This window comes from Tenrec ecaudatus, chromosome 6 (genome assembly GCF_050624435.1).
Source record: "Tenrec ecaudatus isolate mTenEca1 chromosome 6, mTenEca1.hap1, whole genome shotgun sequence".
NCBI classification, from domain to species: Eukaryota; Metazoa; Chordata; class Mammalia; order Afrosoricida; family Tenrecidae; genus Tenrec; species Tenrec ecaudatus.
The window spans coordinates 82,770,152-82,798,004 of NC_134535.1; the positions used below are offsets into that span (position 1 = coordinate 82,770,152).

At 55.3% G+C, this 27,853-nt stretch overlaps 1 protein-coding gene across 1 annotated transcript; it reads left to right on the top strand.

Annotated features, from left to right (window-relative positions):
• The first annotated feature begins 270 nt into the window (after positions 1-270).
• Positions 271-27,749, top strand: POU6F1 (POU class 6 homeobox 1). The gene is made up of 11 exons (XM_075551668.1): positions 271-629; positions 9,917-10,010; positions 11,567-11,762; positions 15,935-16,056; positions 16,816-17,041; positions 17,507-17,766; positions 18,325-18,453; positions 19,177-19,383; positions 23,321-23,462; positions 23,967-24,135; positions 24,931-27,749. Exons 2-11 carry the CDS (start codon positions 9,963-9,965, stop codon positions 25,274-25,276), a joined length of 1,845 nt encoding a protein of 614 aa, XP_075407783.1. The 5' UTR covers positions 271-629; positions 9,917-9,962; the 3' UTR covers positions 25,277-27,749.
• The last annotated feature ends 104 nt before the right edge of the window (positions 27,750-27,853 follow it).

Sequence of the window (27,853 nt, forward strand, 5' to 3'; positions counted from 1 at the left end):
CACCTGGGAAGAGGATACTTGTGCGGCGGCCCCACCGGCCCTCCCTTCCCGTCTCCAGGGAGAGCTTCCCGCCCACCCGCAGCTTGGCCCGAGACCGAGGCCCCCCCCCTCACTGCCCCTCCGGGCTCCCTGAACCCCTCCCTTCCCGACAGCCCGCCCAGCCCGTCGCCCCCGGTGGCGGGCGCGGGCGGTGCAGCATGCGGCAAAGCTCTTTGCATAAATTATGCTCATGACGCAGCAGCTAAAAAAATCCAAGTAGCAGAAGGAGGGGGAAAAAAGGGGGGGAAGGAAAAAAGGGGGGCCGAGAAAGGGGGCAAGAAGCAAAATATATACCTGACTAACCCCCCCGCACCCAGCTTCCCCTTCCCGCGTCCCAGGCGCCTGCCCCCCGCCCCCCTGCACGGCCCTCGGAATCCCCTCCGGCGCTGCCCAGTCCGGCCTGGGGGCCCGGGGCGGCGGCGGGTCCCGACCGGCTCCCGGGCCGAGCCGAGCCGAGCCGAGCCGAGCCCAGCCGCGCTGGCTCCTTTGTCTGCGGGCGCGGCCGCCCGGCCCCGGCCCGGCCCGGGCTGCGAGATGCATCTCTAATCGGCAGCGGCCGGGCACCCGGGGCGGAGGCGGCTCGGGCTCCGGTAAGTAGCGGGGTCCGGGGCGGGGAGGGGTTTGCACGGAGGGGGAGGGGGCCGGGCAGGGGAGGTTTCGGGTTTGGTTAATATGCAATGCCCGTAATTAGCATAATTTATATATTTATGATAAAGAGACGGGAGAGAAGGAGGGAAAAGGGAAAAAAAGCCGCGGGGCCCGGCCGGCGTGATGCCAGGCCGGGACGTCCGAGAGCCCCCGGAGTGGCACCTCGTGCGCCCACCCGCCCCCAGCCCGGAGCCCCCCAGGGCCGCGCCTCGGCCGGTCGGCGGGCCAGCCCGAATCGGAGGGAGGGAGGGGCGACCGCCAGGTGGACCCTGCGGGGAGCCTGGCCCTGGCCCCTCCCCGTTTCTGCCCCGGGAGCCCATTTGGGGTTCGGACCACTGGGGCCGGCCCGTACACGGAGCCAGTGGCCATGAGGGGCAGGTTCTCGCCCGGCTGGAGACCCCGGGCGGCCGGAGTTCCGGGCAGTTAAGGCCAAGTGTGGCTGGCGACGGGGCACCCAGCACAATTCTCCTCTTCAACGGACTGAAGCCGGGTGGTGGGCTTAGGGACCTGGTCGGGCGTTGCTGGAAGCAGGGAGAAGTGGCGGGAGGGCATGGGCACTTCATAAATATTTAGTAGCAATATTATTATTCATAAAATAATCATAATAATGGGCCTGTGTTCCGTGGGCATGCTCCCCTGGCAGGGCAAACGGAGGAGTCCCAAGGCGCCTTCTCCACAGGGACCTTCTGCACAGGGACCCTCCACGCTGCTGGGAGAGCCCCTAGGGTGGGCAGGGAGACCGCAAAAGCTGCAGGGTAGCCTTCCAGGGCCAAAGGAAAGACGCTCTTTGCCCAGAGTCTGGCCTCACCTGGGCCTTCTTACTCGTTCTTCCAAAAGTAGAGGGCCTGGCACGAACTGATGAACTGTCATCCACGCTTTATCCGTACAGCCCTCCCTCCGGTATCTTGGCCTGCCCATGAACGCCATACCTTCCACTATCCCTGTTTGATCGAAGCCCTGTGCTCAGGGTGATGTTTCTGGAACTTGGCCCTTTGCATTCAGTTATTCATCCCTTGGTTCAACCAAAATACCCGCTGTGCTCTGGGCTCTGTACTTTCCCTCGAGTCCTCCTTCCATGGAGAGGGGAGCAGACTCACTGTGAAAGCAAGAGCGTAAGAAATCAGAATGAATGGGCACGTCTGTGGGTTTCAGTGACGCACTCCTTTTACACACAAACAAAGCCAAAACCACTGCCATCGAGGAGTCGATCCCAACTCCTTATGACCTTCTAGGCAACGTAGAAGCGCCCCTGTGGGTTTCAGAGGTGCTAAAGCTGTACGGGTGAGCCTTGGTGGTACAGTGGCTAGGCATCAGGTTGCCAAGTGCGTGGTCACCAATTGGAAACCACCAGCCGCTCCACAGGAGAGAGTTTCAGCCTTGGAAACCCACAGGGGTGGTTCTAGGCGTCCTGTCTGTTGGAATCAACTCGGTGGCAGTCTGTGAGAAAACCAGGGGAGTAGAAAGCCTCATCTTTCAATATAGCCAGCATTATGGTAGCTGCTGGGTTATGGTATAAGTCAGCGGTTCTCAGGCTGTGGGTAGCAACCCCTTTGGGGGTCAAAGGACCCTTTCACAGGGGTCGCCGGATTCATGACAGTAGCAAAATTACAGTTATAAAGTAGCAATGAAAATAATGTTATGGTTGGGGGTCACCACAACAGGAAGAACTGTATGAAAGGGTTGCCGCATGAGGAAGGTTGAGAACCACTGGTATAAGTAGCTATGGTCTCTTCCGCACTGGAACTTATAGACTAACAGAGAACTACCACCACCCCCGTATTTTTTCATGTACCTCTCCTACGCCCTTTTCTGGTATGAATCAGTTTGGGGCACAAAATAATGGGCAAGAGAGGAAAGAGTGGTTGCTGTCCCCCTCCCTTTCCCTTCCTTCCGGCCCATGTGCGTCCCTAGGCAATGATCGCCACCCTCGTCTAGGGTCTGCAAGGCTCTGGAGCAAGGCAGAGATGTGCGCCTCCATTCTGCAATGTGTCCTGATCCCTCGGAGCCAGGACAGCGCCATCAACCTCCTCATGACTCCTGAGAGAACGCTTGGACCCCTGGCAGGAACTCAGGGGCCTGGGGCAGGTGGAGATGAGCCTGAAGCTTGGCTCTCTCTGTGCCCTAGGGCAAGTCACCTGACCTCTCTCTACTTCCTTTTCCATGTAGATAAAAATAGGGATAAGAATTAGAGCCCTATGCTAGGCATTTCACTCACCTGGTCTCATCACTCACTGACTGCCATCGAGTTGATTCTGACTTATAGCGACCCTACAGGACAGGCCAGAACAGCCCCTGTGAGTTTCCTAGTAGAAAGCCCCGCCTTTCCCCCAAGAAACAGTTGGTGGTTTTGAACTGCTGACTTTGTAGTTAACAGCCCAATGTGTAACTACTATGCAACCAGGGCACCTCAGTAGTCTCTTATCACAGTTTTAGCAACTCTCAAAGGCTTGCCTATTTAATCACCATTTTAAAGACATTAAGGAACATAAATAAATAAAGACATTAAGGTTCAGAGGGGCTAGATGAGTTGCCCATGATTGCAGAGCAGTCATTTGGCCCAACAAGGGTTTGAATCTAAGTTTCCCTCTGAAACCTATACCCTTATTGGCGAAGGGAGCCAATCCCTCTTTGAGCCTCAACATTCTCATCTACAGAAATGAGGATAATAACAAATATCATTCTTAGTGTTTTGTACGGTCAGGCTGAAGCGAGCTCTCTAATTATTAGGATTTCTCCTGGGGTACATGGGGAAGTGAAGTAACCTGGCCAAGCTTGTGTGTTGTTTTCTTAACCACTGGATAATGGGGTCCCCTGGGACTGGCGTCAGAACTGAACGATAACGGGCGACATTTAAGGAAGCATGGTAAGCATTTCACTGTACGACCCGCAGTGGACCCGCTGGCCGTGACTTTGGTTTGGGAGTTGTTGTTTTTTTTGAGGGGGGTGGCATAGTCGGGAGAAAGAGGAAGTTATCTGTAGCATGAGAAACCCCTTTTGGAGGCGATGAGTCCAATTCAACTTGGAGCTAGTGGAGGGGGGTGCCGTGGTTAAGTGCTCAGCTACGATCCCCCCAAAGTCTGTGGTCTGAACCCACAGCTGCTCTGCAGGAGCAAGACATAGCCGTCCGCATCTGGAAATAGCTACAGCCTTGGAGACCCTCCGGAGGCACCTCAACTCTGTCCTACGAGTCTGAATGGACTCAACGGCACCGGACAACAGAGAGTTAGCATGTGTGACACCCTTCTAAGATTCACAGGCACACCATCCTGGTTTCACACATGGCCCTGTGGTGGTTCCGTGGTCAATTTTTCCCCTCCGTGTGGGCGACCTGGCTTCTAGTCCCAGCCCGTCAATCAGGGCACCACCAGTCATGTCATGTGCCAGTGGAGCCCTGTATGCTCCTGGGATGCTCCCCGCGCAGGTTTCCGTGGAGCTTTCGCACTGAGAAGGTCGAGGAAGGCAGCCAGGGAAAGCCCACAGTGGCCCGATCCCATTGTGCATGGGGTCTCCGCCAGCCAGGGGCTGACTCTGGCCGTTAGCATCATTCCATGGATGAGAAGGAAGGCCTAGGGAGCTAGATCTTGCCCTGGGCTTCACGGCCACAGGTGACAAGGAAGGATGCACCCTGGTACTATCCTGTTACACTGAAATGAAAGGAGACCAGGTATGCAAATAACTATAAGGGCTACCCCTTCCTGAGTGCTAGCGGGCCGCTTCTATCTAAAACCTGCTGCGTTCATTCAGGCAGCCTTCCCAGCAGGCCCAGTGAGAGTACTAGTATTATCCCTGTTTTCCAGAAGAAATAGATGCAGTGGCTAAATAACGTGCCCAAAGTCTCACTGCCAACTCTGCGCCCAGACTGTGTTTCTGGAGTCTATACCTTGGAGCCCAGTATGCCGGGGGAAGGGCCTGTGTCCCCATAAGCCAACCATTGTTAGTCTTCAGCAGATGGTGGTGGGGTTCTGTTTCCTGGGGCCCATAATGGAGAGGGGTGGGAGGAAGGGCGGAGTACCCACCTTGCAGGAGGGGCCTGCCTGGACCTGGTCACTTCCGAGGGGTGACAGGAGAGCTGGTGGTGCTCCTTCGCACCAGGTACTGACGCTGTGTGGGCCAGGTGGCAGCGGTGAGAGTGGGGGATGCTGGGCATATGGGAAGGTAGAGCCAACGGACTTGCTAAAGGAATAAGTAAGTGCGAGCTGTCAGAAGGGAGACTGCTGGCTGCGGGGACGCTCAGTTGCTTTGCCTGAGCAGCTGTGGGAGGATGGCGCTGCCATCTGCGGTGCCGGGTTGGGGAAGACACATGCTGGTGGAGCAGGTTTGGGGTGGAAACCAGAGGTTGGTTTTGGAACGGTTGAGGGGAAGATGTGAGCAAGCGGTCGCACTGAGGAATCTGAAAGCACCTGGGTGGAAGTCCAAGTCCCAGGGTTCTTGTCCGACTGGGTGAGACCACGAGGGAGGGAATGGAGAGTGGGGTGCAGCAGGTAAGAGAGGTGGAGACCTGAGATGCTGAGGCCCACAAATAACCTTGCTTGAGCGAGTGACGTCTGCAAACGTCTGAAAGGATGGTTTCCCTACAGTTGTGACTTTCCCCCATCGAATCAGATTTATAAAACCAAATTCAACAGAACCAGCCCTTCCTAATACCTCAAACCCGCTGCGTCAAACTCATCCTGACTCAGTGACCCTGCAGAAGGCTTCCCAGCTGTGGATCTTGACAGAAGCAGGGTCCCCATCTTTCTCTCAAGGTGCAGCTGATGGGTTTGAAAGGCTGATTTTGTGGTTAGCAGGCCACCGCTTCCCTGAGAGCTCTGCCAGGGCACCGTCCCTTGGAGTCTGGGAAGTTCCCGGAGGCTCCTTCCTAATGAGGAATGACTGTCAGGAGAAGGTATTTCTCCTTGAAGACGGCCTGGAGTGTTGAGGGCGTGGCTGAGACCACAGCTGTGGTCGGCTTCCCAGGAAACACATTTCATTTTCTTCTGCTCAGGACAAAGTTCTTACAAGCAAATTCCAGTCGGGAGCACACAGCACCTTGGAAGCCCGGAGAGAAGGGCCACACAGACTGCATTAGGTGCCCCTTGGGTAGGTCCCTCCCGTCATCCACTGTGGCCCTTCACTTCCCTTGTTACTGTCCACTTCCTAGCAAAACTGGGGAGGTGCTTTCTCCTCCTTGTATCCCAGAGGAACCAGTTGTCGGTAGAGTCCCTTCAGACCCATGGCGACCCTCTGTGTGTCACAGAGGATCTCTGCTCCAGGCGCTTTTCAGTGGCTGGCTTTGTTTTCTTTATTTCAATAACAATTGGTAAATTAGGTGTGGCCAACAGCTGATTTTCAAAGGTACATTACCTGTCTTGGCCCAGCCGGGGACTTCGTTTCAACCATGGATGAAGGAAGGCCCAGACATTTTGGGGTTCCTTCTTTTTTTTTTAAAGAAAATACGTTTATCATAATCCATACATTCCTCCAGTGTGTCACGCACATTTGCTCATGTGCTGGCATCATCATTTTCAAAGCATTCTCTTCCCACTTGAGCCCCTGATATCAGCTCCCCATTTCTTCCCACCCTCCCGGGGTTGTTTCTAAAATGTTGGGAGTTCTGATTTATTTGCTATTTCTGAGTGTTCCTGCTGGGTCTCTTAGACTGTTGTCCTTAAGCCAAAAGATGAGAACGGCAGGTAGAATTCCCTAGGTCTTCTAGCTCAGCTGCTCTGCCAAAAGTTCTGGAGGGCCCTGGATCTTTCTAGATTCTCCGTGAGTGGGCCCTGCCTCAGCACCCCCGGTTCACTCTCCCCATGAGGTGGTTTTGGAATTTTGGCGCTCGCACAGAAAAGCAGGGATCGATCCACAAGTCCTGTCAGCCAACCATGGTGCCTTGCTAGGCTCGACTTAGATGGCGCTGTTCAAACTCTGTTTACTGCAGGAAGGAGCCAAAAGAAGAGGCCCAGGCTGGGCTCTCTCAGTGCCGTGCAACCAGAGCTGCTCCGCTGTGATCTGTTTACGTTCTGGAATGCTAATAATGGGCCGTGCAGGATCCCCTTCTTTTAAGACAGATGGCTCCTCACCAGGTTGAAGGGGCTGAGGACAATGTGTGGCCTCTGGGCTCAGGGGAGAACACTCAGATGTGCTGTTTAACCCAGTCGTTGGGGAAGTAGTCGAAACTCAGATGGAAGATGGCTGTCACGTCATTCAGACCAAGCCACGGCCCGAGGTTTGAAAACACACGGGAAGCTCCTGGCCCGGGGGTGGGCGACTACATAGACACCGAGCAAGGAGAGCATGCAGCTCACGGCGCAAAACCAAAATGCTGAGTGTCTGTTGTGATTATTGTGTGCCTTTGACTTGATTCCGACTTAGAGTGACTATAGGACAGACCAGAACTGCCTCTTGGAGTTTCCTGGGCTGGAAACCTTATGGCAGCAAATTGTCAGGCCTTTATTTTCCGTGAGGAGAAGCTGGTGGGTTCGAACCATTAACCTTTTAGTTAGCAGCCAAGTGCTTAACCATTGTACCACCAGGACTCCCATCTGTTTATTAGAGAGTCGTGTATATCATGTGTGTCCTTGATAGGGGCTGTCTACAGACACGACTAGGAGACTCGGGCAGCTCTGGGCTGCAGGGGCGCTTTGCCTCTGTTCTACCTGTGTTTCCAAGCGAAAGCCCCTGTTGCTGGGTTAGGGTGGATCTGAGGGTGTCCACATACTGTGATCCAGTACCAACTTTGCCCTCGATAAAAAGGGCTGGATCCTGAGGACCTGGGTGGATGTTCAAATTTGTTGAACATCAAGGGTGGAAAGGCTTTCAGAATCATATAGGCCTTACCTGCTAATCCCCCTAAGAACATAGTCACAAAATGGACACGTGTCTCTTCTTAACTCTCCCTGTGAGTAACCAGGGTTGGCAGCCAGGAGCCACAGGCCACAAGGTTGACCACTGGTGCCTTCTCCTAAAGGCCTTCTTTGGAATTGGAGATGTGGGGGTTCTTCCGGAGAGGGATGTGTATGTGTGTGTCTCACTGCCATCAAGTCAATTCTGACTCATAGCAACCCTTTAGGACAGGGTAGAACTGCCCCTGTGGGTTTCCAGGGCTGTCACTCTCTCGAGCAGCTGGTAGGTTTGAACTGCTGACCTTGCAGGGAGCAGCCCAGCATGTAACCCACTGCACCACCAGGGCTCCTCACTGTGTGTGACAGGATGATGCAAGATGTTCTGGGGGGGTTACACCAACTTGTAAGCTTGGTCAATGGCACTGCACTGAATACTTCTAACTGGTTAACTCGGTGACTTTTGTCAATGACCAAAATCTGAAGTGAGAACAAAGCACAACACCCTGAAGGAAGAGGAGGAGGGTCGGAGTGGAGCCCAGCTCCCTGGGCTCAGTGCATCCACAGCGCCATGGCTCCCTCCGCACACTGCTGCTTTCCTCTGGCTGCTGGAGCGAGGACTGCAAACTGGGCTACTCAATGACCCACGTGTGCTCCCTCACGGAGACGGGAGAGGAGGAGGCGTGGAGACAGGATCACAGGATGTGGGGAATGATGGCCCCTTGTGGGGACTGCAATCAAGCAGACGAAGGAAATGGAGTCTGAACTGCATGGAAAACTGACCTGCTTGGAAGGCCTTCGCCCAATTCTCAATAAAAAGTTAAAACAGAAAGCGCAACTGTTCTCCCACAGTTCCAAAGGCTTGAAATCCCAAACCCGGGCCATGCAGGCCCACGCAGGACTGAAGGCCCGACGGGCAGGTCCCTCCTGGCCTCCTCTAACTACTAAAGGGCCCCCTGGGCTTGGAACAGCACAGCTCCAGCCTTGACCTGTGCCTTCACCTGGCTGCTTTCACTCTGCTCCCCGGGGGTCTTAGGATAAGAGCACCAGTCAGAAAGAGGGCCCACCCTTCTGACCTCGTCTGAACCTAACTAATTGTGCCTGCTATACAACCCGTCCCAAATCCAATTCCGTTCTGGAATTCTAGGAACGACGACTTCAACATCAGCTTTTCAAGGGGACACAGTCCACCCCAGGACACACACCTACGGAGCTGGGACAAGTCATAAAGCGCTGCTGTTGAGTCAAGTTCGACTCATGGAGACCCCGGTGCACAGAGGGGAACTGCTCTGAAAGGTTTTCCTGGTTGTGACCTTTCAGGAGCAGACCGCCCGGCCCTTCTCCCGAGGCATCTCGGGATGAGTTTGTGCCAACAACCTTTCCACTGGTAGTCACTTGAAAGAAATGGTAGGACCATTTTTCCCTACACACGAGTGTCTTCTCAGTGTCCATCCCCCTCAGCTCCTGTTATTTCCCCGCTTCTCATGACTCCCTGGCTTGTGGCTGTGTCAGCCAGACAACCTGTCCTCCCAGCCTGTGGCAGGCCGCTCCGCCATCTGCGATGCCACTCAGCCTCCAGTGTTCCAGACCAGTATGGTTCTCAGGCCCCCGCCACAGGATCCCCTGCGAATGGGGTCTGTGGGCCCCACCTGCTGACCCGGCCCTGTGGTAGCCAGGGGTGGCGTGGCTGATGAGATCTGTAGTTTTAGCAAGTGCTCCTCCTGATGGCGCTCATGAACCCCTGCTCCGGTTCATTCCCACCTTTGCAATCTTTTCCAGGCCATCTGCTCAGGCTGTCCCCGATGGACATGCCAGGCGGCTCTGAGAAGCAGTCTGCTCTCCACAGCCCTTAGCTGTCGGAGTGTCTGAGTGGTTGGGCCAGATCCACCGGGGGTTCTGCTAGGTGTGTTCTCTTCCATTGAATGTGCATTGGGGAGCATCCAGCAGGGGCCCAGTCCTCCTGGTCCTCTCATCACCACCAAGCATACAGGGTCCTGGTCCCACCTTCCTGTAGGGTAGGGGTTCTCAACCTTCCTAATGCCATGACCCTTTGATATAGTTCCTCATGTTGTGACCCCCTCAACCATAAAATTATTTTTTTCATAAAATTATTTTCATTGCTACTTCATAACTGTCATTTTGCTACTGTTATGAATCAGGCAACCCCTGTGAAAGGGTTATTAGACCCCCATAGGGGTCGAGACCCACAGGTTGAGAACCACTGCTACAGAGTCTGCCATGTAGACTCTTAGGAGACCGTAGGGAGTGAGATGTGCTTTCCTGGATGTTGGGGAGGATCTAGCTTCTCCCTCTTTCGACCATTCCTCTTGTCCTGGCTTTATGGAAGGTTCGGAAATAGTATTACTGTGTCACATCAGCCTATGCTTGTCCCACCCCGTCCAACTCCGCAGGATGCGCTTAGGTGTGGGCTGGTCCACCCCACCCTGACGAGAGACCATGGAACCTGCACCCGGGCCAGATGCATCTCTGACTGTCAATGAACAGGTATCTTCTGGGGTGGGAGGAGGGCAGGGGTGGGGGTGAGGAAGCTGTGGATGGGCAACGAAGGAAGACTCCACAGCGCCCCGTACTGCCCGCTTCTTACTAAGATGGCCACTCAGCTGCCCAGCATCTGTACTTGCTAGCTCAAGGTCTTCTCCGAGGCCCAGCTTGGGGATTTAAGCTGTGACTTTAAAACATGAAATATGCAAATTTAAGGAGAATTTTTTTAAAAGAACTTATATGTAATATATATGTAATATACGTAAGTTGACACAGGCAAAGTGTGAACACCAGGTACTTTAATGTGTTTCTTCTCCCTCTTATAATTTTTCTAAGTTCCTGCAAGGGAATGTAAAAATGCACAAAGGAAAAGGAAAAAGAGAGACGAACATGTCTTAAAATGTACTTGGAAAATAAATACATTTTTAAAAGCTGTAATTGGAATGGAGTAGCCTGTGGGTCAGATTTGAGCCCAACGGGGAGCTGCGCTGAGGGGATCATCCCCCTTTGGGGTCCCCGTGTTACTTTTCCCAGCAGAGTCCAGGGCATCCCATTGGCAGGTGTCACGTGTGGGCGTGGCTCCAGGCCAGGGCCACGTGCAGTGCAGGCAGGCCTGATGTAAGCTCTTTAATGGCCACAGCCCGTGTGCCTGGAATTGCCCATCGGGAAGCAGTCAGTGCTGAGAGTAAGAACTTTGAGTGCTGGGCATCTGAGCAGGGGGAAAACACCGAGCGCTCTGGGGCGACCCCAGGACTGCCCACCACGTTTACACCCGGAGGCGCCCCTTGCCGTCTGAGTGTGCCACGGCTGGCCGGCCACACCACGCGCCTGTAACCGGGCCGGGAGGGCGGCTAAGTCTTCCTACAGCGGTTCTCCACCTTCCCAATGCCGCGACCCTTTCATACAGTTCCTCATGTTGTGGTGACCCCCCCCCAACCATAACATTATTTTCGTTGCTATTTCATCACTGTCATTTTACTACTGTTATGAATCGGGCGACCTCTGTGAAAGGGTCGTTCAACCCCCAAAGGAATCGCGACCCACGGGTTGAGAACCGCTTTAGGATTTCTGACCCTGGTTTCAGGAAGTGGGCTTGCTGGGAAATGCTGGGTAATAAAGGATCATGAGAGCTTAAACAAGTCACTCAGCCTGGTGGAGAAGCATTTTTCAGTCCTTGATCTTTAGAAACTCCCAGATGGCTTCAAGGGAAGTAGAAAAGGATTTGCTACGTGGCCCAACTTCAGCTGTGGCTACCATGCCAGGGGCACGGGGGCCACACTGCGGGGGCCCAGCAGCCAAGAGGACATGTTTGTTAGAAGGTGGGATGGTCACTCACCACACCTGGATGTGAGTTCCGGAGAGGGAGTCTGGGAGAAATAGGCCCGAGGCACTCCTCCCCACCTGCTGACCCGGAGCTTGGCTTTCTCCTAGCAGCTGTAGGCTGCCTCAGGCTCCAGACTTCCCACTGAACCCACAGGCCTCTGGGCCTCTCTGCACTGCCCCAACCAGACCCAGAGCTCTGGCCCCTCCCTCCAGCAATGCCTCTCTTCTGCTTACAGGTCATCGTGATGTCAGGCCATGAGACCATCCGAGTGCTGGAGGTTGGCGTGGATGCCCCGCTACCCATCGAGGAGGAAGGCAAAGGCCTGGAGGATGTGGCCACCGAGGGCTCCCTTGGCGGAGGCCCTGACAAAGCCAGTGAGCCCACTGGCAAAGCTGGGCCAGACAACCCAGACTCCTCTGCAGAGGCAACGGGTACGAAGTCATTGCTCTCATCTGCCCCTGTACCACCCGAGTCCCCTTTCTGCTGGCCACCTGGAGGGCCAGCATGAGCTTCGGGAGGTGCCTTTAGGGCCTTGTCTTCTTGTCCAGTGGACAATCTGAGCTGCCAGAGCTTTCCGGTCCTCCTTGTCTTAGGAACTTTTTGTTTCAGCCACTTCTTTACTTAAACTAGCATGAGACAAGGGGAGCTGGGAGGAGGGGGAGCAGGATGTCTTAGGGGCTCAAACCAGCAGCAGAAGGTTGCTAAGTCTAACTCAGACCCTCAGGCCTAATCCAGAGAGGGAGGGCCTGTAAATTTCAGGGCCCAGCCCTACATTCCAGCTCAGGCCTTTTGGTAATAGTGTCCAGAGGTAGGGGGGGGGAGGGGACTAAGGATGCAGGTTCAGAATTCCAGCTCCCTACTCTCTCAGCAGGAGCCCTGGAGGGGTAGTGTTTACAAGTTGGGCTGCTAACTTTGAGGTTAGCAGTTCGAAAACACCAGCTGCTCCTCGGGAGAAAAGCGCTTTCTACTCCTGTAAACAATTGCAGTCTCAGAAGCCTCCAGGGCAGTCCTACCCAGTCCTATAGGCTCTCTTTCAGTTGGAATTGACCTGATGGCAGTGGGTTTGAGACTCTCAGCAGGGCTGTCAGGAGCCGAGCCTTCGTGGCAGTTACACATTGCGCTGCCAACCCAAGGGCAGCAGTTAGAAACCATGAGCCGCTCCTCGGGAAAGAGATGAGGGCTTGGACTCTTGTAAAGAGTTACAGTCTCAAAGCCTCCGAGAGGCAGGTCTACCCTGTCCTATAGGGTTGCTATGAGTTGGAATCGACTCAGTGGCTGTGAGGTTTTGGGTTTGTTTTTTTCCTCCTCCAAAGATGATTTAAGACAGGAGCTTGATTTTCCTGCACCCTGATGGGTATGACTACCACACCCATATTATCTTTCTTGATTACCTGATGCATACCTGTGCAGCCCTAGATGCTGAGCTGTGGATCCAAGCTTTACTCTACGGCTATAGGAAACTGCCAGTCACTCAGGTGTTGGCTTTCCTCATTAACACCTTGTAGCCTAGACATTTCTTCCTGGCAGGAAGCCTTGGAGTCCTCCCAGGACCTGCCATGCAGTTCATCTCCCCTGGCTGTCCACCACAGTTCAGCCCTTTGCTAAGACCTGGGCTGGCAGGGCTGGGCCAAGAGGAGGAGGAAGAAGAGAGCAAAAGAGAACAGAAAAACAGCGGTTTCTCAGCATGAAAATTTTGAGACGGCCTAAGACTTGCTCTCCCTCCAAATCAATAAGCAGATCCTTTTGGGGTCCTAGTTGCCTGGATTATTTCTCCCTTTTTTAAATAAAGGAAGGACAAGTGGCATGATTGCTTCTCACAGGCCTGGTGCCATCGAGATGGGTTGTCACCTCCCTAGTGTCCTGGAGAGCAGGCCGGGGAGGTAAGGAGTCTACCCTGACCCACCCTTTCCACTCAGCATGACCCTTCTCAGGAAAAGGAGACGTTTCCCAGGTTTGTCTGCAGTGCCCTGCTTCCCTTGTCAGGCTTTGAGCCCTCTTCTGCATGTTGTACCCTGACCCTACTCTCAGATAGATATAGGTCCCAGCTCAGTGATTTCCACTTTAAAGCCACTGCCATTGGGTCGATTCCAACTCCTAGCGGTCCTATACAGAATTTGCAAGTCTTAACAAGAGCAGACAGCCTCATCTTTCTCCCAAGTGTGGCTGGTGGGTTTGAACTGCCGACATTGTGGTAGTGGTCCGATGCTTACCAGCGCTTCTTATCCTGAGTGTTTACGGCTCCTCGATAAAGGAATGTGCGCACTGTCAAGCAGGTAACAGATTTTTTTTTAATGGTAACTTCTTAGTCACTGCCAGAAATTGTTCCACTAAAGTAACCGTGCCTCAGTGGAATTTTCCCAGGTATGCTCGATCTTACGGAGAATGTCCTCTTAATAAAACAAAAGCAAACTAAACCATGAGGCACTCTCAGGGTAAAAGAAGAATGTAGTGATTGATGTTACTAAATTGCCACCAGACTTCATCTCACCCGTTTTTGTCATTGCAAACACTGAGGGTCCCCTCTCACTGCTGTACTGATTTATAGACTCATTTCTTTACTAATTTATTATCTACAGTCTGATAGACCCCAGTGTTTCTCCATTCTGTTTCTGGCCATCCTCAAGTTTTTCACTGTCATAAGCAGTTCCAATGTGAATGTCTTTGGATCGATGCTTTAGGTGCATTGTTAGATGCCACCCAGACAGTCCCCAACTCGGGGCGGCTCCATGCGCACCGTGCTCCATGCGCACCGTGCTCCATGCGCACCGTGCTCCCTTGGTGTGGTCTGCTCACGCTCCTTAGAAAAGACACTTTACGCGGGAGAGCGTGATCACGGGGAAAAGACAAAATCCACTTTCGCAAACTCTCAGACCCTGGGGCCCTAATTTGGACCTGCACCGGAACAAAGATTTATTTCTTCAGATGGTAAACTTTTATCATGTATGTTTACCATATGCCAATGTTCTCATTTAAAAAAATATTTCTCGGGGTTTTAAACCTTTTTGTGGAGGAGGATGTTTTCAAAATGTGTTCAGGTGATCCTCTCTGATACATATTCCGATGTTTTCCCCTAATACCTACCTCTGGGGGTGCAGTGAGTATGTGAATGGGCTGCTAACCTCAAGATCGGCGGTTGGAAATCATCAGCCACTCCGGGGGAGGGGATGCCATTGTTTATCCCCTTGCAGAGTCAACGTCCTGGAAACCCACAGGACAGCTCTCCTTGCCCTCTGGGGTGGCTAGAGTGGCCTTGTAAGTCTGGTTTGGGGTTTGAGGCCTGTTAGCTGCCCTCCACCAAGGGGATAAACCTGCCCTTTCCTTTTCCCTTAGTATTTTATACTTGGGTTGTTACTTGTTTGTCCCTCTAATTCCTTAAAGGCTCTGGATTTTATTATAGCGATGAGCAGTGGAGTGGCGAGTTAGGCTGTGCTTTTCTAAGAGAAAACAGGAGCTGGCTGGGGCTTGGCAGGAACCCTTAGGTGAGCTACTTAGTGCTTTCTCCTCCCAGCTGTGCGCTGCCTCACAGGGAGTGTTAAAGAGAAAGGCTGCTGTCTTCACTTCTGGACATTTGGCTCCGTCCTCCCTAGATTAGAAGCCAATGATCTGGCCCCCACTCAATACCTAAGAAATGAACTCATAGTGACCCCTAGGACAGGGTAGAACTGCCCCAGTGGGGTCTTGAGTCTGCAAATCTTTTTTTTTTTTTTGAGTGTGCAAATCTCTATGGGAGCAGAGAACCTCATCGTTCTCCTACAAGTGGTTGGTGAGTTTGAACCACCGACCTTGTGATTTAGCAGCCCAATGAGTACCCCACTATGCCATCAGAGAACTTAGACTCCTTTTAGTGCTAAATGCTGCACGTTCTTGTTCCTGTGTGGCAGTGAATCAGTTTCCTGCTGGGCGCACCCCATTCCCTGGAGAGACCGAGGTAGCAAGAACAGGCTAGAACTTGGAGGAACAAGCTCCTTTAGAAGCTCAGAGAGCTCTCCATCCTGATTCAACCTCACAGAACAGCCAAGAAAAGCCAGCTGGCCTAAAGGGTCTCTGGGACCCTGTGGTGGGGCAAAGACATGTCCAGTGTTGCCGCTAGGACTCTTCTCCAGGGTGTTGTCCTGCAGAATGCCTGCCCTTCTCCAACCAGTAGCTTAGAGAAGCTACATCCAGAAAGTACCCTGAAGTCAGGGTGGTCAGATTCCCAGAGGTGAACAGTTAGTGCATGAGTCAAGGAACCTGCTCCCTTCCCCTGGCACCCATCCCTTCAGACCCCTCTGTGCTGGACCATGTGATGGGTCTCAGTGTCCTGAAGACTCCAGGTCAGGAAGCCAGGGGCTGGCAGCCATCTGTGCAGAACCCTGCATTTTCTTCACATGCACCTGGCAAGAGAGTGGCTTCTCTTCCACGTCTGGCACAGGGTTCTCTGGCTGCCTGTTCTCCCTGTCAGTAGCATCTGACTCCCGGTGACCTAGGAAAGGCCAGCAACTAGCCAGCCAAGAGGTGGGTGCAGAAATAGCGTGAGGGAGAGAGTCCTCACTTCCTGCTGCACACAGGGTGTTCTACGCTGCTCACTCCATGATGTCCTGTTTTCTCTCCCTGCCATGTGAAGTGAAGTCACTCCCTGGGATCCCTCCGAGCCCTGCCCCCGCCGTTGCCACCTTCAGCCAAGCCCCAAGCCAGCCTCAGGCATCGCAGACCCTGACACCGCTGGCTGTCCAAGCTGTCCCCCAGGTAAGGGCCACCCAGTGAGTTGGACAGAGGGCAGTGGGCAGGAGCAAGGCGTGGGAGAGCCCATATAGGGCAGCTCTGAGATCTGGGAGCGCCAAGTGTCAAGACAGGCTGCGGTTCCAGGAAGGGGCTCTCCTATTAGGACGCCCCCGCCCCAGCCCAGGCCCCCTGGGAAAAGCACATCTGCACTTGCCAGGCAGTCTCCCTCCTGGGGGCCAGCAAGGATGGTAGAAATTCCATGAAGTTCCTCAGGACACTGGAGTTTCTCTTTACCTAATGACCCCCGAACGCCCTCCAGCCGAGTCGGCCAGGGCAGTGGTTGTTCACAGGTAGAGCAGGGAGCAGAGAACCTCCAATCCTGCGAGTTCCCCCAGGGGCCATTGTCACCCCTCGCAGACCTCAAAGCCATCCATCAGTCAAGGGCATTCTCTGAGAGTTTTCCAGAGGGCTCTGCGGGCACATGCCCACTGGGTCCCACCCCTCCTGCTGCCGCCATGTCCTGTGGGCAAGGCTGGGGGCAGGGGGTGCACCCTTTCCAGCCCATCCAGTAGGGCTGGGCCCTGCCTTCCCTTGTAGTCTGGAATAGGCCCGCTGTGGCCCCCGCTTAGGGTGTCTCCCCGCCTGTCCTCACGCTGCCTCTCCCCACTGCCCTCCGAATGCTTTGTGTGTGCTCAGCTGGGTCCGAGAGACCCGGTGTTGGCCTGTCGATGTTGATTTCGTTTATGTTTTCTTTTCTTTTTGAAATCTTGTTTGCTTTTGCAGGTCTTGACTCAGGAAAACTTAGCCACAGTTCTGACAGGCGTTATGGTTCCAGCAGGGGCAGTTACTCAACCTCTTCTTATCCCCATCAGTATTGCAGGTCAAGTGGCTGGTCAGCAGGGGCTGGCCGTGTGGACAATTCCAACAGCAACCGTGGCGGCCCTCCCCGGACTGACCGCCGCCTCTCCCACGGGGGGAATTTTCAAGCCACCTTTAGCCGGTCTCCAAGGTAACAGCAACTCTCCCCAGGACGGCACCAGGCCCCCCACCACCCCACACACCATCCCTGCACGTGTGCTTGCCACGTGGGACTCAGACCCGTGGCCCGCCCCGGGCAACAGCCCCGGAGTCCGGACCCAGTGGCCCAGCCACAGCCTGCGCACCACGTCGGGACGCGAAGCCCAGGACGCCACGTTGGCCCGCAGGGCCCGCGTCCTTCAGCCCACCGCCTGAGACTGCCCCTCTCCCCGTGCCAGAGGTCGCCCCAAGACCAGCCTCGCGAAGGAGCGCCAGAAGAGTCGGCCGGCGGCGTCCGGTTCTGCAGTCGATCACCGCCCCCGCCCCCAGCCCGCGGGCCTGAGCCACGCCCCTCGCGGATCCCGGGACAGCCCGCGCCACCTCCCTCGGGATTGGAGTCGCCCTGGACTGCGGCTGGGCGTTTGAGCACCGCCTCTGTCTCTGCCTTGCTCCGCAGCAGCTGCCGTGCTGAACACCGCGCTCCCGGCGCCCGTCCAAGCCGCCGCCACGCCGGTGCAGGCCTCCTCGCCGCCGGGGCAGCCCCGGGCCCCGCCGCCCCCCGCGCCCCAGCCGCTGTTCCCGCCGCCGCCGCTGCTGCAGCCCGCACCTGCCCTGCTGCCGCCGCCCGCCCCCGCCGCCGCCGCCGCCCCCAAGCCGGCCGACAGCGCGCCACAGATCGCCGTCCAGCCTGCAGGCTTCGCGTTTAGCCCCGGAATCGTAAGCCGTGGCCGCCCTCCCCGAGGCCCCAGCAGGGATGGACCGAATCTTGGCCCGAGGGTGGAACGGCCCCTTCCTCAAGGCCAGGAAGGCGGTGGAGGACCAGCCTTTGCATCCAGCCTTTTGCCCAACCTCCGGCTGCCAGCCCGCCCACCCCAGACCCGGGCAGACCGCCTCTGCCAGAGCGGGGGGCACACTCTCCGGATCTGGACCAGCCTGCGGGGGTGGGCGTGAGGGTGGGTGCCCACCTCCAAGCCAGACCCACAGCCCCTCACCTGAGCCCGTGTCCGGGATGATGGGCGTGGCTCCAGGCTTCCCAGCGGGCGCTGCACGAGGCGATTATCCGGCTGGGCCCTTCCACCTCGAAGGCCAGGCCTGAAAGATTAGCCCGGGTTGAGCTTCCCTGGGGAAGCTTCGACTTCCCCACTGGCCCCGATATTCAGCTGGCTCAAGGGGCCTGCGGCCACCTGTACACCATGTGGCGCAGCGTGTCTCTCCCCACCCCAGGGCCCTTGCTCCCCCCTTGGCCTCTAAGCACGGCTCTTCCTCCACCCACAGATCAGCACTGCCTCCCTCGGGGGGCAAACCCAGATCCTGGGCTCCCTCACTACGACTCCGGTCATTGCCAACGCCATTCCCAGCATGCCGGGGATCAGCAACCAGATCCTCACCAATGCTCAGGGACAGGCAAGTGGTCACAGTCAAGTTGGGTTGGGCGGGCCTGTGGAGAAGCTGGCCAGGAGGGGCCAGGACTCTGGCTGAGCCTGGCAGAGACCCTGTGTTGCCTGCTGGTGCCGAGGCGGGCGCCCTGCCCTGGGGAGACTTATTCACCGGCCTAGTGGACCGGCTCTCTGCTAGGTGCCTATTTTCTCTCCGTCTTTTCACTTTGTTTGTTGTGGCGGGGGTGGTTTGCTTTGTTCTTTAAAAGTTTTATTGACATAGAGTTCACATATACAATTCGATAGTTCAATTCACTCAGCACATTAGGTTCCCCTTGGACAGTTCCGCTAGACAGGTACAGGGACCTGAGTTCTGAGGTTCACTGGGTGTCAGCTGTCCTTGGTTGACCACACCTCTCACTGTGTTCTGTGGTCCGACCCATCATAGAGAGGGGAAGGGTGAGGATCAGAGAAGTGAGGGTGCACAGAGCAGGGATTTGCCACCCCCAGGTCCGTGCGAACCCACAGCCAGGCTTGTTTTGCTCCACTTCGGCTCTGGAGAGAGAATCCAGGAGGCAGAGGCGGCTCCCAGAGTGTGAATTCTTCACTTTAGTGATGAGGAAAGGGCTCTGAGGAATTCAGTGATTTGTCCAAGATGTTCTCTCCGGCTGCCAGCGTAGGAGCTCAGAATGGGGGGCTGGAGCACAACCCTGCTTTCCCTCCTGAGAGTCCCCACCTTGTCTTCTCCCAGGTGATCGGAACACTTCCGTGGGTAGTGAACTCAACTAGCGTGGCAGCCCCAGCCCCAGCCCCAAGCCTGCAGGTTCAGGCTGTGACTCCCCAGCTGCTGTTGAACGCCCAGGGCCAGGTGATTGCCACCCTGGCCAGCAGCCCCCTGCCTCCGCCACCTGCAGCTGTCCGGAAGCCAAGCACACCCGAGTCCCCTGCTAAGAGCGAGGTACAAGGGCTGGGGCGGTGGGGCAGGCGGTGCTGAGGTCCCTGGGAGAGCAGGACCCCTCCTCGAAGTGAAGGAGGTGCCAGGGAGAAGGCTGCCCTGCCCGGGAATCGTGCCCCAGCCCCCAGCCACACACTGTAAGGACACATGAGGGCTTCCAAAGTTCATGCAAAGTGGAATTTGCACATGAAATTGTTGAAGCATTCTTGTATGTGAATATTGAGAAGTCAGCGCTGTTTGGAGGAGGCCAGAGAGGGTGGTGGTCATTGTTCAGTGGCCAGGATCAGAGCTCCAAGTGCACAGACTGCCAGCGGTGAGCAGTGGGGTTAGTTCACCTTGCCTCCTCCCTCTCCCTTCCCCCCTGCACTCTTCGCCCCAGCCGGCAAGATTCCTTCCTTTGTTCATTCTAGGAGTGAGTGAGTGAGTGTGTGTGTGTGTGTGTGTGAGAGAGAGAGAGAGGAGCCACTGATACAGGCTGTGAGTTCAGTTGCTGTGGAGTCAACACCAACTCCCGGCGGCCCCAGGTGTGTCCAAGTGGACCTGTGCTCTGTGACGAATTTTTTGGAAGTAGATCGCCAGGCCTTTTTTTTCTGAGGTGCCTGGGACGGACACGAACCTTCAGTTTCTGGTCAGCAGCTGAGCGAGGTGACCATTCCCACCCCCAGGGACTCCAAAGACCATGGCCCCACCCACTGCCACCGAGTCAATTCTGACTCGCAGTATGGTACTGTTAGTTTCCCGAGACCTATGTAAGATTTCTCCTACAGAGGGGCTGGTGGATTTGAACTGCCCGTCTTATGATTAGCCCGATGCCCGACCTGCAGCTCAACTTTATAACCAAAGTTATGCGACTCAAAGACTATAGTATATAGGCATGAATAGGTGCTTTGGAAAAAGGGGGGGGGGAGGTGCTTTGGGCACCCAGAGAAGGGAGCTCTCGACAGCAGGGCTAGGCAAGGCTTCGTAAAGGAGACATTTCACTCAGTGATCTAAAGCGATGCGTGGAAGAACATTCCAGACAGGCAGCAGTCTTCAGAAAGTTCCTTGTGAGAGTGGCCCTCCTTTGGGGAATGGCAGGAAGTGTCATGAGTTAGTAGTGCCTCAGCATCTGCAGAACCTGGAGAGCGTGTGGGACACACAATCCCGGGTCCCACCTCCGCAGTTTCTCATTTCTGGAGTGGGGCCCAGGAATCTGCATGTCTTCACAGGTCCCTAGGTGATGTTGAAGCCGGAGAGGTTTGCACTTAAGGGTACGCTGCTTCTGTCTGAGCTCTCAAGGGCTGTGCGGCCTTGCGTCATCAGCAAAACAACTGCAGCAGGAGCTTTGGAAGCATCCGAGTCAAGTCCAACTCCCGGGGCCCTCCGTGTGCAGAGTAGAACTGCTCCGGGGGGGTTTCAAAGCTGTCACCTTTCTGACACAGCGCACCAACCTTTAAGATAAACGTTTGATAACACCAGTAACGTAATTGATCAAGGATTCACGAGGATGGGAAGGTAGGGGAGGGGAGGGGGAAAGGAGCTGATACCAAGGGCTCAAGCAGAAAGAAAATGTGGAAATGTGGGGTACAACATATGTACAGGTGTGCTTAATACAATTGAATGATGGATTGTCATAAGATTTATAAAAGCCCCCCAATAAAATGGTGAAAAAAAGATAATAGTTTGCTGAACTGTGAGCAGCCCTAGGGGTATAGCGGTTCCGCGTCCAGCTGCTCACTGGAAGCTCAGCAGTTGGAACCCCCCAGCGGCTCCGAGGGAGGAAGAGGAGGTTTTCTGCTTTGTACAGAGTTGCAGTCTCAGAGACCCACTGGGGCAGGTCTCCCTGTCCTATAGGCTCACCGTGGGGTCAGAATTGACTCCACGCAGTGATCGTGGTTTTGGTGCCAGCCCAGGACTCCTTTGCGGACTAGACCGAGTGTTCGTTGCCCTACCAGTGCACCCGTGGTCTATGGTAGCTCTTGTTATATTAGGTTGTGGGGAGCCACGGAAGAAGTTTTTGTAGGGACCTGGCAGCTCCGAGTTATGTCCCTAGCTGTCTGGTGGAGCCTGAATTCATCTGACTGAAGACCTCCCTACCATTGAGTCGTGCCGCCGGTCCCACAGCCCATGTCCTCACCTGTACAGAATGGCACGAAAGGCCATCTCCATGGCCCATTGTGAATTGAAATGTCGTGCTCCGTGGGGTTTTTCCACTGGCTGATTTTACAAGTAGATCCCCAGTCCTGTCTTCCCGACAAACCTTGGTCTGGAAGCTCTGCTGAAACCTATTCCACATCAGAGCAACACGTAAGCCACCACTAACAGGTGGTAGCTGTGGATGAGGTTCCTTGGCCAGGAGTCAAACACGGGTCACTTGGTGTGGAAGGCGAGCGGCCCACCAATGGGCCGCCCATGCTCTCACCAGCACCTTAGGAAGCATTTAAAGAGCTCCTGTTTTACCACTTTAAACAGGAGACAAGGAGCAACGAGGAGGGGGGCTGGAGAGCCAGCAGGGGCTAGGATCTGTGGAGGGGACCCATCCTAGAGAAACCTGCACTTCCTGGAAACTTTTTAAAATCACACTGAAAATGGCGATTCCATCCATATAGAAGTATCCCCTGCTTTTCAAAAGTCCAATGGTATCACCATTTCCCTTTTAAAAAGATCTACAGGAGGACTGGTTGCTAATCTAATGCATGTGCACTGGTGGTGTAGAGGTTACGAGTTGGGCTGCAGTCTATAAGGTCCACAGTTTGAAACCACCAGCGGGAGGAAGGCGGGGCTTTCTACTCCCACAATGACCTACAGTCTTGGAGTCTCACAGCAGTTCCACCCCGGCCCATAGAGTCACTGTGAGTCGGCATTGACTCGGTGGCAGTGAGGAAGATGTCTAAAGAGAATTTTCTCTTTTACAAGAAAATAAAAAGCCAAACATTGGCTGTGCAGTGAGCCACTAAGGAGTTTTGAACTGTGTCTGTGAATACCATGTGTTGGTACTATTTTAGGTTTCATGTGAATACTTGGCATGATTCTTGAGAGGCTGTGTCTGAGCTCTGGGAGCATTCAAGAATATCCCGAATATAAACGAACCGCAACGAGCTCTTGGCTTAATGCCATTCGGTTAAGGAAAGGTCTCATCGGCATGCGTACTTCCAGGTAGGGAGTGGGGACCTGTATTTATAGTTCCTCCTGATGGAAAAATAATACATGACTTTTTTTTTTCTAAGAATCTTCCCTTTACCTGTGATGTAGAAAGTAAAAGCCCCCTCCTCTCACCCCAGAGAGTGCTCACAGCTTTCTTTTCTGCTTCAAGATGTTCTTGTTCATTCATAGCCAGTATTTTAAAGGATTTGTTTTGTAAGAAGTGGTTTTGAGCATGACTCTTTAGTTTCCGCCTACCACAGAGAGGGGCCCTGTTAGTGGTTAGCAGATAGCAATGCCGTCTTTGCGCGGCTTCATCATAGCCCCTCAGCAGCCACTGAGTCCGTTCCCTGTGGATGGCCGTTTACGGCCTGGCAAACTGGAGTTGGCTTCTGGTTTCCCCTCCAGAGGGCAGTTACCACAGGTGGGGGAAGACAGTTGTTCCGATTTTTTCTTAATTAAATACTTTTATTGGGGGCTCTTAGATCTCTTATCACAATCCATACATTCATCCAGTGTGCAAAGCCATTTGTTTGGATTTAGTCAAATGTATTGGTGTATTGATCCTTTCCGAGCCTCTGACCTGCTGGGTCGCACACAGGTGGCTTCAGGGCTCCAGCAGCCTGGTTGGACACGTGGCTATCCCGACTTAGAAGATCATTGCTGGGCGGGTGTTGTTGAGCAGCATCTAGCCTTGAAGGGCACAGGTGGAGGTGTGCTGAGGAAGTGAGCTGTTCATGCCCTGCCTCTGGCCCACCCTGAGAATCAACCCCCTGAGCCGGGCAGGTGGGCCGCAGGGGCTTCTGGCTCTCTCTTCCAGGTGCAGCCCATCCAGCCCACACCAGCGGTGCCGCAGCCCACTGTGGTCATTGCCAGCCCAGCCCCAGTGGCCAAGCCATCAGCCTCGGCTCCTATCCCAATTACCTGCTCAGAGACCCCTACTGTCAGCCAGCTGGTATCTAGTAAGTGGGCCCGGAGGGGGACGTGTGTGGAGAAGCAGGAAGGCAGTCTCTTCCATGTTGTTCTCCTTAATAAACTTCCCAGAGTCCCGGGGGGGGGGTGGGGGGGGGAAGGGCAGAGGCCAGTGCCCAGAGCTGGCATTCTCATTCCCATTCCTGTTGAGCTCGATTCTGGGCACGATGGTCGAGGGGGCTGTGTGGCCGGCTGTTTCTCTAGGAGACCAAGCCGCTGGCTGCCTTGGCTTCGTGCTCTCACCCAGTATTTGAGGAATGTGGGTGGCCAGCGGGAGTGCTTGGGGCAGGAATGGAGGGTGGGGAGTATAGTCAGAACTGGAAGAGCTTCAAGTAGATCCTTAGCCCCCTCCAAGGTTGTTGGGGGGCCCAGCCCTTCCCCCAAGCATGGGCAGCTCTGACCCCCCACTATTGCACCAGACCAAGCCCTTGGGCCAGCTCTGCTGTGGTGAACCCATCTAACACACCCACCCTGGGTCCCTTGCTCTGGCCTAGAGCCGCATACCCAGAGTCTGGATGAGGATGGGATCAACTTAGAAGAGATCCGGGAGTTTGCCAAGAACTTTAAGATCCGCCGGCTTTCCCTGGGCCTCACTCAAACCCAGGTGGGTCAGGCTCTGACTGCAACAGAGGGCCCTGCCTACAGCCAGTCGGCCATCTGCCGGTAAGTGAGGCAGCCCTGGGCCTGGCCTAGGCCTGCTCCCACCTGTTGCTCCTGGGGACTCACAGGGACCCAGCCATCCAGCCTCGTTCCATAATCTCCCTTAGTCCCGCCTTCAGCACATCAGGGTTGATATGAACACCCAAAGACCAGCCTGGTCTTTCTGTAGACTCTGAAGCCTATCTGCCAACCCCCAGCATGCCTGGGGTGTTCTTTGGAGAACCCAGGACCCTCATCCCTACGGGGATCACGTTGGGAATTCTATAGTCTCCTCTGGGATCTGCTGAAAAGAGAGGGCCCTGCTCGGTCAGTGGTGCTGCTCGGACAGTGTCCTGGAGCGGGGGAGCCCTTCTGGCACCCCACCCATTCGGTGTTGGTGGGTGGGCTCAAGACGCCTCCCTGAGGGACTGACTGCCCACAGTGCCCGTGTGCTTGTTTAAAACACTCCCAAGCCGCACTCAGGGCCATTGAGTCAGTCCTGACCCAGGGCGCCCCTGGGAGACGAAACAATGACCCCGAGGTTCCCGAGACTGTAACTGTTCATAGGCGGGGAAGCCTCGTCTTTCTCCCTCAGGGCAGCTGGTGGTTTCCAACCTCGAAGTGCATACACCAGGATGCACCAGGCCTCCTGACTATTGAAAAGGCAGTTGCATCACTGACGTCACACACACTTAACCCTGAGCGGGGCCAGGGGACTGACTCCCAGGAGAGTGAGCCGGGGTGGAGGTGGGGGGCGGGGTTTGCCGAAGGGCGGGCAACACTGACTGACCCTTCCTGCTCGGGGGTGGGTGCCCGCAGATTCGAAAAGTTGGACATCACCCCGAAGAGTGCGCAGAAGCTGAAGCCAGTGCTGGAGAAGTGGCTGAACGAGGCGGAGCTGCGCAACCAGGAAGGCCAGCAGAACCTGATGGAGTTCGTGGGCGGGGAGCCCTCCAAGAAACGCAAGCGCCGCACCTCCTTCACCCCGCAGGCCATCGAGGCCCTCAACGCCTACTTCGAGAAGAATCCGCTGCCCACTGGCCAGGAGATCACGGAGATCGCCAAGGAGCTCAACTACGACCGGGAGGTCGTCAGGGTGTGGTTCTGCAATCGGCGCCAGACGCTCAAGAACACCAGCAAGCTGAACGTCTTTCAGATCCCGTAGGGCTCGGTCCCTCGGACAGGACATTCTGTGGCCCAGCACTTTGTACAAGTCCCTCGGCGTCCTGCCCTGCCCTGCCCGCTGGGACTGCCCCTGTCCTTTTGCCACATGCCGTTGTGCTTGTCCCGAGTTGTGAGACTCCACTGTGTGCATGTGTGTAAGATGTCCCCTCCTCCCCCGAATGCCCCCGCACACAGGCCTGAGAGCACAGGCTCTGGGCTGGGCACCCCAGAGGGGACGAAGGGTGTCACTGGGGAAGCACTTTGCTTACCTGGTCTCCGAAGGGTGAATTCTGGGTGGAGCCAGAGCTCCCTTCTTGAAGGCCAGGCTGTAGCAGCTCCTAGGGGCCCCTGGCCACTAGCTCTTGTTCTCCATGGTGGTCTTTTTCCAGCTCCTCTGTCCCTCTGTTAGGGTGGCAGGTAGAGACAGCCCGCCCAGTGGAGCCACCCCCTCCCTTCCTTTGCACACTGCCACCCCTCAGTCCCATTTCATCCCCTCCTCCCCCCAACCCCCTAGAGGGAAAATTCTAGCAAATGTCATGTACTGAAGGTCAGCTTCAAGGTCTGCCTTGACCTCATGGTCAAGTTTCCAATAGTCCTGGGATCGAAACACTTGTCCTCCCTGGGCTCCTTTGGGGGAAGTTACACTATGGCAGAGCCTTTTTGTTTTGTTTTAAACCCATATTGGAAGGAGGTATTAGTGGACTCTAGTTGTCCTGGGTGGACCTTGCTCTGCTGCAGCTGGAGATTTAGTGAATAGGACACCTTCCCAGATAGCAATCGAGTCCCACCTTGGGCAACCTCCCCCCACAGGAAAGAGAACAGGCAAGGGAAGGTGTGTGTCTGAGAAAGCCCACTGCCCAAGGGAGCAGGCAACCCAGGGGGCAAATGAGGAAAGGAGTGCCGGCCCTCGCCCTGTGCCCCGCTGCGGCCGCTCCCGGGCCTTCTCAGAAGGAGCACAGAGACAGACCAAAAGCCAGACAGCAAGTCCTCATGGAAAAGACGGCCTCCTGAATGGGCTGATGGCACTTGTGGGAAGTCCCTTGTGGAAGATGACTTCACCTTCATTTTCTTTGTCACTTTAAGCCTTGGACCCTGGAGATTCCTATTTGTTATACCATGCGTGTAAGGGGTCTCCTGGGCACTCCTCTAAGTTGGGCCATCCCGTTTCAAGAAGGGGGGGTGGTGGTTGTGGAAGATGGGGTTGGCATCTCCCCCAAGCTGCTGAGTTTCCCTGGCTGTGGCTGGGCAGCCCCTAGAATTTAGTCTGTGTCCCCAGGTAGACTGTCCCTAAGAGACATAAGTCCTAGGGTCAACTATGCACTCTGCCCTCCACTACCCCTTGGGTGACCTCCCAAGGGAGGGGTCATCAACCCGTCTGTAGGGCACAGGTTCACCCCTCTCAGCCCAGTCTCGACTGCATGCTGCCTCCTCCTCCCCTCTGCCCCGGCAGCACCAGCACGGCCACCCTGTGGGAGCCCTGTCAGCGAGAGGCGGGCAGGGGTGTATCCACTTGGCCCCACCCCTGCATTCGGGCAAACCAAACCTGTTGGGGGTGGGAGGTGGAGTGGTGTGATGGGCGAGCAGGTGGGGGCACCTTGCCTGACGTGGCTTCCCAGGAGGCCACGTCCATCTCCAGAGTCAAGTTCAAGGTTACCCAACTGCAGCGTAGAGGTGACACTGGGCATCCCACGCCAGAGGGGTGGTGGAAGCAACTTTTCAGTAAGGCTCGTCAGGGAATCAGACTTACACCTCCACTTAGGGGGATCCAGGCTTTCACCCACCAACACTGTGTGCTTCCTGGTGCCCTGGGAGTAGCATGTCTTCCAGGGGGTGTCCATGGCAGCGGTCATGCAGGAGAACACGAAAAAAAGCCATCTTTGCTGGAACGTTGGGCTGGCTGTTCTGGGGCAACCAAGTCAGGGGCAGAGGGTCTGCAAGGGGAGTCCCCACCAGCAGGAGGGCACAGGAGGAGGCGTGTCCCTGAAGGGTGCCCAGTGCATGCCCCCCGAAATTTGGTCCTTGCTGAAGGGAAACACCTGGGGTCCAGGCTGACCACCCATGACATTTGCTTTAGTTTTTGAATGGTTTTCTGGGTTGTTTTTTTTAAAGCATCAGGCTCTGAAGGGAGTGGGGGTAGATCTTGTGAAAGCCCCCAGAGCCCAGTGCCTCTGTTGCTCTGGGAAAGCAGGTTGTGTGTGTGCTTTTCCTTGGTTTTGTTCTAGGGGTGAAAAAGACCAAATCTTTCAGAGACTGGTGAACCAGCTGGGCCCTTTAGCCCTGCATGAACCAGGGCAAGAATATGTCCAAGTGGATTGACCCTGACGTTTCTGTCCTCAGAAATCCAGCCACCTTCCAATGCCCACAGTTCCCGTTGGGGCAGAGCCTACTGAGGGCTAGAGGGTGGGCCTGGGAGGGTTGAGTGGGGAAGAAGCACTTGATGTTGTGTGGAATAAACAGTATTTTTTTCTTTCGTACTGGTCTGCTCTTTGCTCGTTCCCTCAGGCCGGGGCTACCGGGGAGGGGCAGGAGCTGCCCGTGCTGTCAGGAAACCCTGCAGCAGGAGGACAACGGGGCGCCA